Source organism: Choristoneura fumiferana, chromosome 17, assembly GCF_025370935.1.
Source record: "Choristoneura fumiferana chromosome 17, NRCan_CFum_1, whole genome shotgun sequence".
NCBI classification, from domain to species: domain Eukaryota; kingdom Metazoa; phylum Arthropoda; class Insecta; order Lepidoptera; family Tortricidae; genus Choristoneura; species Choristoneura fumiferana.
In genome coordinates, this window is record NC_133488.1 from 14,826,375 (window position 1) to 14,837,048 (window position 10,674).

At 37.9% G+C, this 10,674-nt stretch overlaps 2 protein-coding genes across 2 annotated transcripts; one reads left to right on the forward strand and one right to left on the reverse strand.

Moving 5' to 3' along the window:
* Positions 1–2,382: 2,382 nt before the first annotated feature.
* On the reverse strand, positions 2,383–7,314 carry LOC141437212 (uncharacterized). Its single transcript, XM_074100466.1, is given in 6 exon segments — positions 2,383–2,529; positions 3,339–3,549; positions 4,151–4,326; positions 4,424–4,558; positions 4,561–5,222; positions 5,225–7,314. Coding segments are annotated over 6 exon segments (3,162 nt in total). The 5' UTR covers positions 7,056–7,314.
* A 758-nt stretch (positions 7,315–8,072) lies between these two features.
* Positions 8,073–10,586, forward strand: LOC141437451 (leukocyte receptor cluster member 1 homolog). The gene is made up of 2 exons (XM_074100828.1): positions 8,073–8,395; positions 8,768–10,586. The coding sequence occupies exons 1-2, from the start codon at positions 8,373–8,375 to the stop codon at positions 9,636–9,638; spliced, it is 894 nt and encodes a 297-aa protein (XP_073956929.1). The 5' UTR covers positions 8,073–8,372; the 3' UTR covers positions 9,639–10,586.
* The last annotated feature ends 88 nt before the right edge of the window (positions 10,587–10,674 follow it).

The following is a 10,674-nucleotide window of genomic DNA, read 5'->3' on the forward strand; positions in this document are numbered from 1 at the left end:
CACGGATTTAATTAATGTCTATAATTACATTTTTATGAATGCATACAACGTCCACCTTCCATTAACACATTTTATTCCTTTGACATAAGGGTCAACAAGCCTCTGTTGTTGTTTGACCCGACATGAGAGTAGAAGTATGATCATAGTATGAGAGACGACGTATGTAAGCGTTATGTCATAGTGTATTTTTTTTTATCGAAATTTGCTATGAGGCTCAAATTTCTTTTGGAGGGACGGGCGCGTACTGTCCACGATGCACATAGCGCGATCGCTGACATCTGTTAGTTAGTCAGTGTAAGCTAGAGGCGCTTATTTCAATAAGGGGATCTCTGAGCAGAATGACGGACGAACTCTAGAGGTCGCCACCGTAGTTTTCTCTTGACTCATTTATTTACGTAATAATATGTATTTAATATTTATTTATTATTTACTTATTTATTTATAAAAGTAGGCATTTTATTACACTCATTTACTACACGAGTTTGTACGACTAAAATATATCTATAATCAACTCACCCTTGACCGTTTTTTCGGCCAAGGGGGGTGCTGTCGATCAGCTGTGACCGGGGAATTCTAACTGTAATATTCTCGCCCTTAAAGCTGAGCACAGCTGTAAAACACACATTCAACAGCTTACACTACACTAAACAGCTCTCCTCGAAAGCTCCATACGCCAGACTTGGTAAGTTCTCCGATATTTAACTCTTTGTGTTTTCTGTGTATTTTATTAGAATTATTTTCTTTTAATTTAATTGTGTAATGAACTGAAGGCTTCCCCTGGCCAGGGAATCTTTTATTTCAAACATTTCTTATACTTAATATTTTAAACACTTGTTAATTTCTTCTCATCCGTTGTTATAAACTCAGACCTATGTTAATGCTTATTACTTTATACAACGGATGCTTACAGGTGTTAAAAAATAAATTCAAACTCAGCTAAGTAAACGTTTAATTTCAAATGTAATCTTCTAACGGTATTTAGTGAACTGTTGTATTTCAAATTTTAACGGTCACTTAGGCTATTTATTTTTACCTTTTGTTTTTTTTAAATAATTTATATAAAACTAGAATCACTTTCCTTTGCCTGCCTGTAACTCCTATGATTGTCTCTGCCACTCACTGCAATTCAGCACACCCTAGAGTTGGGCCATCGCGCAGAAGGAGTGGACTGGCAAACAATCTACACTGGACCACAACGGACACACCTAATACAGGGGCACCTCCGTACGGCTTTCAATCCACACCTTTGTACGGCTTACAAACCTTTCGTACAACTTTCAAAGCTCCGTTCGGCCTACAAGCTTCTCACGGCTCAGGCGGCCCTTACGCCCTAACCTGACACTAAGCCCTGACGGCCTTAACTTCCGGAGTACTGCACATCCTTCCTGGCTCGTCCAGACCCTGATCGTTCCGGCGTGGAACACTTGTCCAGGCTGCTCGCGTCCTGCCGCCCTAAGGCCCCTTTTGACCTCGGGCACCGACGACCACTCAGCTGGACCAGGCCCCCCTGCTGTGGCCAGCCTCTTCGCTCCGGGTTCTTCTCTCCGACTCCAGGGAAGTGTAGGCCAGTGAGTACCGAATAATCAGAACCACCTCTCATAAAATCGCTTGAATCAACTACCTGAGATTCTCGTAATACTTTTACTTTTAATTTTGTCAAATTAGGCCTGTTATTTTTTGTGTTCAATATTTAATTAAAAAATGGTTAAAAGTCTTATTGTTTACTCAAAGAATAACTTACTAGGCCTCCTTTAAGGTCAAACCTCCCCTCAAGAGGTCTGCCCTTGACACTAGCTAGTGTTTGTTGTTGTCGACTAGATATCAGAGTGTTTAGAGAACCTGACTACAGAGCTTGAGGTTCGATCAATGGGTCAGGGCAGATATTTATATTTTGGTTGGCTGCAATTTAAACTTAAATGTAAATGTATACGACTTGTTTGATGGCGAAAAGTAAGAGAAATACCAATCGTGGGACTGAAGACAGACTCAGTCAGTAGTTGTTGTTGTTGTAGTTGTCAGTCTGTAATTGGAATGTCGACGGTCCATCTTGTTGGGTGCTTTACGACGCTACGTCTTCCAATTCGCGATCGCCACTCTAGCGCGCTCGTCTTAGTGCCCATCGGCCGTCGGTTCTACAAGCAATTTATTCTACCCATTGCATGAGTACCTAGGCAGCAGGTAGGTAGCGCCTGCAGTGCCTACCTTGGTGTAGGAGGGACAGCAGTGCGCGGCTTGCTGCGTGCGTGAAGCGGTCGGTGCGCGGCGCAATCTAAGCTGCCTATCCTAGTATTGACCCACACACATATGCCTACCCAATGCCAATTAAGTCTGACAACTCTTCAGATATTTATTATTATAATAAGTTAATAAGTGAAGATTTAGTTACCCTCGAGGCCGGCTGGCGATGTCCCGCGCGAGCTCTCGCAGCTGCTTCTCGATGCGAAGCGGCCACAGCACGCGGCTCAGCAGCCCGCCCGCCAGCGCTTCTGCCGCTGACAGCTGGTGCCCAAACACTACCAGACTGTCTAGCTGTGGAATTCATTTAGTTTAGTTTGAATTAAGGGGCCGCTTAGTATCAATAAGCATCCCACTAGTAACAAGATGCCTAGAAGTGCTATTAGGTTTGAAATAGAAACTCGGTCGCGCGTGGTAGCGTTTAAGTTTGCATAGGCATCTTGGCTAGGACCTAATTAAGGTACGCCAGGTAGGTAACCAATTACAATCATCCATAATTATCGTTATTAGACACATTGTGATTATTAAATTTACTGACATTGAACATCTTACTTTTTATAAAGCTACAATAACAAAGCTGTTACAGAAAGTCTTAACTATAACGCGCGGTTCTCAATGTGCACCCTTGTGAGCGTTGAAAGCTTTCAGAGGGGCAGTGGTAGAACACTCAGAGAAACTTAGTAAGTAAACTAAAAGGGAAAGATTCGGAAAAAAAAAATCTCAAATGGGGCACCAGGCAAAATAAGGTTAACCTATGGCGTACCTACATGAAAATAAATAAATACCACAGAATAAAATTGAAGTCTATTATTTAATTCAAACCAGGAAAAATAAATTATTATTTATTTTCATAAACTAAATAAACTGGAAGGAAGAAGTAAGAGAAGATGGGGCGCCTTGGCGTCAAATCGTATCCACTTCAGGTCGTTGAGTCCGTGGAGTACCTAAGTAAGTATTTTCATGCTGAGGCCCTTAAGTCGCGAACTACACGCGGACGGGCATGCGCTTGCGAGCGTTTTTATTGTTCATGGCGCGGCCGAGACGCTCACCACAGTGTTTACCTGGTAGCACACGCAATGAACAAGGTGACAGGGAAGACTTACCAAGGGTTTGGGAAATCGGCGTATGTGCGAAGTAAAGGCGACGGTGGCGAGCGGCACAGGCACGCGGCCGTCCTCGAGAGCGAAGCGCGCGAACTCTGACGCCACGGCCACGTCGCTTAGCGCCGCCAGCGCCAATCCCACGCCGGAACACAGGCCCCACACGCCGCAGCAAAGCAGCTTGCTGTGCTGTTCCACTGTGCTCATCAACGACCTACAACATTAGTTTTTTTTTATTATTTCATCAGCATCTCTGGCTCCTGTTCCTCAAGTTACACAACTAATTTAAAAGGGAGGTGGGCAGGTCACCTGCTACCAAACAGAAACAGAACCCTAGCAAGTGTCATCAATTTCAGAGATATTTAGATTTTTCTGATTTTTTGTAGAATTTTAACTAAGTTTTTCAGGTGTGGAATTCAGAATTATAAAAAACATACATACATTACACATAAATTATTACTTTATTATTATTAGTGTATAGAAACAATTGGTTTTTTTTTGGATTTTATGGCATGGTAACAAGACCTTTAAAGCCAAGTCTTTATTCAAGCGCATTTGTTTTTATTGCAAACCAATTTTAAAGTTGTGTTAAGTGTGTGCAATCAAACTAAATCACTGAATTACTCTAAAAGCTGCTACTGCAACTGACAAACCCGCTGAGCGCCAACCTAGTAAAACTGAATGGTGTAGACTCAATAAATGATTCTTTGAATGTACTAATTTCAATGAGTAAGAACAAAATGAAACAGAAAAGCTACTGGAATGGAATATGAGTTTGTTTTTACAAAAAAAGTGTTATTTTTGTATTCTAGTACCTTATAGCTTCTGCATAACTGAATGCATTTGTGGTCCTTATTTCCATTTCGTCATTTAATATGGAACTTAAATCTAATGATGAACATAAAGTGCCACATTCAGAAGTCAGCAACGTCACAGCTATATGATCCATTCTGTCAATACATGCGAAGGCAGTATCTAAATCCCTCAGCGTCTGAAAAATTATAATATTGTCAACAAAAAAAAACTTATAAATATATATATATATGCACATTAATTACAAACATGATTAATTTAAATGATTTACAAACCTGAATATTGTACTGTTGCTGATCTTCTTTTCTTTTAACGCTAATCTCAGCTAGATTATTATCAAATGTAACAGTCAATGTCTTGAGCTTGGACAATCCTGTTGCTACCTCATTCTTAACAATGATTTCTTTTCTTCATCATGTTTAGCAGAGACTCTTTTCTGCTTAGCAGGTTTGTCAGTCTTCATACTCTCACGTTTTCTTTTGCTTAGAACATGAGACAGTTTAGAGTTTAATTTTTGTTTGATGGACAAACAATCTGTTTTATTTATAACTTCATTTGGCGAAGTTGCATTCACATCTAACATGAATACATCAGATATTTGGCTGACAGATTCTTCATCAGCAATGGAAATATTTTGAGTGTCTGAAGGCTGCCGTGACACACGCGCAGCGCCTGGCGCGCCGTTCGAGTCCAGCTCGTTCACACGCAGGGGACTCATACAGTTGCTGGAGTAAGAGCTTGAAGAATGACGGCGATAGATAATAGAGTCATCTGCACTGTGAGCTTCAAAATCTTCACAAACCGATATTGACTTAACTGAGCTACTCAGGGATCCTCTTTGTTTCCCTCCTGCTATTTTCTTAGCTTCGGCCTCTTCACCCTTGATGCTTTCCTTCTTTCTTTCTCTAAACTTCATTTCTTTAGTCTCTGGTGTTGAGCTCTGAATTTTCTTAATAAACTCTGCTTTGGTCCTCATATTTTTTTTACCTTTTGGGGCTTCAGGAGTAAGCTGGTATATCATGTTCACAGCTCCTTCGTCCATCAGCAATCTATCCACTTCTGTTAGTCTTTTGTTTGTTTACTTGCTTTTGGTGGAGGCTTCTTCCAGTGTAATTTTCCAGGCGGGGACTTTGCTTTTGGCATTTGTTGAACTTCAATCTTACTTCTTTTTGGGGTAGGTTGTTCTTTGTCAGATGTTTCTTTGTTTTTGTTGGTTAGTTTACCTTTTGTAAATGTATCAGGATTATCTGGATCAAATATTACCTTCTTTTTTATAACTCTACCAAGTCTGCGCTGTGGTTGGCTCTCATCCCCACTTTTATTTGCCATGGCTTGTCCCTCACTGACAAAACTTGCAGACGAATCCATAGATGACCCATCAATGGGTTCATGATCTACTACAACCTCCTGAGCTACTGTTAGTTGCTCAGTAGAATTAACAAGATTTTCCGTTTCTTCTAAGTGTTTCTCAGTAGCAACATCTTTTAATGGTTCATGGTCATCATCTTCCCAGTCTCTTACCAACACATTTACAATGTTTTCCTTTATATTATTTGGTTTATTACTTTCACTCTCCAATATATCATTGTTTTGACTTACTTCTGCATTACCTTTACTTGTAACAGTGTTATCTTTTTTAGCCTTATTTTCCAAAGAAGGGTTTTCTGATACTTTGGAACTGGTATCAACTGCCTTTCTATTTCTCTTGCTCTTAGTATCTAATTGCAAAGATTCTGTTTCATCTGTTCTTGTTACTGATGTTTGCTTTTCTTTTTTACTCTTAGCTGATTCTACTGGAACCACTTCTTCTCCTCCTGATGTCATTTCTGATTGTTTTTTATCTTTCTTACTAATTTTACTATCTGATACATAACCAGCTACACCTACAATCTTCTTATCTTTTTTTCCTTTACTCTGCTCTAAACTAGTCTCACTCTCATCAGCAGATACTTCAGATGCTTTTTCTGTTTTCAATTTAGTTTCAGTGGTACTACTGTTATTTTGTGAGAACTTTTTGTCACCTTTTTTCTTGCGTGGTAACCTTTCAAAGCTTCTTCTCTGTTTTGATGTTGATTTTAACCTAGTCAGTTGTTTTAAAGCCATCTGAGCTTCTACAGTTTTAATATTAGAATGATCTGCTTGTATGATCTTCACATACTGATCATCAGCTTGTTCAACATCATTTCCTTCCAATATATCCAGCAACTCCTCTTTGTTTAATACCTCTTCCCTTGTAGAACCATTATTGTTTTCCATATTATCTACTTCAGAGTGCAGTACATCACTCAATTCTAGATTTTGTCTCAACTCGCTAAGAATATGCTTCGAGGAATCAAGCACCTCACTGTTTACACCAGTTTGATCAGTCTCATTAACATCATTCTCATTTCTTTCCACTAAAATTTCAGTTTTGAACTGTACTGCATCATTTGGTTCCGCATTATCTATCAAACATTCCTCAGACACTGGTAAATCACTATGGGTTACAACAGTTTCAGTACTCTCAACAAATAATTCTGAAATTTCTTCATCGATTCTTGATGTGGGCTCATTATCAGGTTGTATTTCAATGTCCTGGTGATTAACAGTATCTGTAGTGGAGTCCACTACTTCAGACTCTACTGCAGAGGGATTTTCAGATACAGTTGTTGCTGATTCGCAACTTTTCATCATCACCAAGGACGTAACGTTATGAGATGCTGTGCTATCAACATTTACTAGATCTGGGGCTGCGCAGTCTTCAGTAGCCGCCAAATCGAGATTAGCCGTGGCATCGAGTTCGGCAACACCGTTCGACTTGTGGGAAACACCAGCATCCTCCGCGGTACCAACCGTTTCATTACTTGCACTTATTTGCACCTCTTCAGCCACTGAATTATGTCCTAAATGTTCTTCAACAACTTCCATATTTCGTTTCTTAAGTTTATGTATTATAACCTTTAAGCATAAATAAATCAAACAACTCGATTTTAGTAGTAACACAAAATAAAGTCCGGGTTTCAAACAAGTTACATGACTTATGTGGTCATGGTGAAAGAAGTAACATGGTGAATTATCAAACAATCACTATATAATCTTCATCGGTTTCACTTAATTTTCACTCAATTTTTTAACACCAAAGTATCAAGCTAAGTTTTTCCGCGTCCATTTTATGCTAATATGTTGAGAATTTTTACGTTTCTATCTGCAATGATCGAATCAATTTGTTGATTAAAGTCTGCCTTCGTCTAATAACTACAAAGTATATTTTCAAATGACGCATTTAATCAGTATTTAATAAAATTAAGTATTATATCTAAAGCCAAAATCCATAGACAATTGAAATTTTGTGGATTTTTATATTTCCAGGACTAGAACTTTCTAAATATTTTTCAAACGTGTTAGTGTTAGCCAACATAAGCGTTAAAAAAAAACAGATCAACGCAAAAATATACACATTATCATCAATAATGCGCACACGCTACTCACGCTAGTCAAAAATTGACTTACATTAAAAAAAAATATATTACACAAGCTAATTACCGAAACAAAAAGAACAAAGTGTGTTAGTGTTGCCCTCACCTTAATTGACAACATATATTTTTGGTAATGTGAACCGGACCTTAACTTTGAAATAATAAATGTCAAACTGAAATATACACTTTGCTGCTGTCAGGTGTCATTGGCAGTAATGGACGCTAACCAAAAGCGACCGATTGCCACTAAACAAAAAAGTTGAAGTTGAAGATCTATAACTATCTATATTAGCTGAAATAAAGGTGACACTTTTTCCCGGCCCGGATAACACCGACATGGAAATACCGGATCTGTTTTTTGTGTACTCGCTCATAGAAACTGACAGTAGCTTCTATGGGCGGGTACACGAAAAACGGGGTCGGTATTTCCATCCCGGTATTATCCGGACGGGAAAGAGTTTCATAGTAGCCCTGCTGAAGTATTATCATCGGTTCAATACGATGCATCGTATCGTTACTATACATTGAGGGTTTAAAATACATCGATTCATCGATGTATATTTGATGTATATCGTCCATCACTGGTATCGCTAGATCTCTTATAGTCTGTGATCGCTAGTATCTATCTGTGTGAATTTAATTATTTGTTTAGAAACAAACTAATTTTCATTTATTTTGATTGATTCCTGTACAGTGCACTGCACTTTTTGTCCTCCTTTGAAGATTTTGGACGAATTCAGGTTGAAATAATCACAAAAAACACTGAATCATGAATATTCTTCCCAAAAAGAGGTAATTTTTCATGGTTACATAGTACTGAATTGATAAGGAAGAAAAATATATGAATAGAAAATATGAAGTTTTGGATTGCCATACACACAGGACCCTTTTATCCATTGATCACTTTGGAGCCCAGCCAGGGCCCCTGACTGGGCCAGTGACGGGGCCCCCTTCTAAAATGCGTTGGTATCTATATACCTTACCTTAGATGTCGATGCTAGTGTCAAAATAACTTACGGAATATAAACCATAGCAGGTATATAGACTGGAACAGGGGGTGCAGCTTTTGGCCCATTAATTGAAATGTCCAGTGCTGCTAAAGATGGCCTTGTCCATTTTTTTCATATCATAGTTCAATTTATATTTAATTTTTTAAAATTACAGATGGCATGTCAGGACGAAGGAGAATATTGCGAGAGTGAGAAAGGATGAAGCTGAAGCAGCAGAGAAGGAAAAAGAGGAGAAATTGAGAATTGAAAATGCAGACCGAGAAGCCCGACTTAGTGTACTTAAACATAAAAGTAAACAGAAATTGTTAGAATTGGGTATTGTTGACATTGAGCAGCCAGAAAAGAGTAAACCACTAGAGCATATTAATTTATTTTCTGACTCTGAACATGCTGTAACAACATCAAATAAAGAACATGACAAAGAAGCGAAAGATAAAAAGGAAGACTATGAGAAAAAAATTGGCTACCTTACGTATTTGGGACAAGACACAAATGAAGCACTTAAAAAGAAAAACTGGTATGAAGTGTTACCAGATGCATCTAGATTTTCAAGATCAAGCGAAATTAGAGATACTTATGAAAAGTTAGTTCTTAGAGATGCAGATGGGAAGCCAAAGACAAGTGAAAGTGATATAAAAAATGGGGAAGTTACTTGGAAGTCAAAACAAAAACTAGATCCCATTAATAAATTCCTCCAACATTGCTCTGGAAAAAGTAGCACTGAACCTAAATCCAAACCATCCAAGCCAACTGAAAAAACTTATAAAAAACATGAAAGAAGAAGTCATAAACATAAGAGCAAAAAAGACAAGCTCAAAGCAGAAAACGATGAGAAACATAAAAAGTTACTTAAACTAAGAGAAGCTCGTTTGAGACGAGAACAGCAAGAGAAACTCAAGACAGAAACATTCTTAAGTGGTCTTAATCCTGCAAGTACAAAAAAACAAGAACCCATTGTTACAAGAATAAAACCAAAGTATAACTCTCAGTTTAATCCAGAACTTGCAAGGCAAAATTATACATAGTAGCCTCATAGTACTTATATGTCTTGGCTTCACAATTATTGCAGATATAAAGAAATAATAATTACAGACATAATTAGGCAGATTTATGAGTGAAAAAAAAAGGATTTATATCCATATTGTAAAAAATATACTTACAATGTTAGATGAAATCAAATTAGGAACATTTTTGCAGGAACATACACAGAAGAATACTTGTTATGTATGCTCTACCACAATTTGGCAAGCAAAATCTCACATAGCTATCTATCTAACATATCTAAGATAGCTAAGAAAACACTGATCATAATTTCTGAATGAAATTATAGTGTTGTTGCTACTTCTAGCGCCATCTAGTCGTCACAGAGAACAACTGCAACATCCTGCATCACACAATCAAAGTTTCTCAACTCAGATGCATAAATACAACTTTTGACACTCTTTCTTCACACTTCTGTCCCAGCCAGCCATAACATCTGCCTGGAGAGAGATCTCTCTATTGCACCATCAGCCAAATATGTGGTCTACCACCCTAAAGTTGATAATTGTTTGCATGTCACAAAACAATAATGCCAATAGACGTGTCTGTCAACTTGAAAGTTCAACTTTAGCAACATATTCATTTGAAAGGAACTTGTTTAAAAATTCATAGACCACTTATTTGGCTGATGGTACCTGTCCTCACAGTGTAATATTTTTATTTTTGTTATTCAAAATTCTTCTCATTTCTTAAAACAACACACTGAGCACTATTGTAATGCTGAGTAAGAAAATTGGTAAGGATAACCCAATCCACATCAGTATTAATGGAGATGTTTAAAAATCATGCACATCAGTTTAACCTTTTCCAGGCCCCTGTTGTTTACTGATGTAGGATTAATTAAATATGAAACATATAAAAAAAAAAAACATTTTGTACCATATTGTAAAGGGAGCCAAGTTGAATCTTTATGTAGATTTATGTGGTTGATTATGCACTATGCTTGTTAAAGTGATTAATAAGATGCTATGAATACCATAAGAGACATGAAATAAAAGATATAGTGATATGTATAAGAAT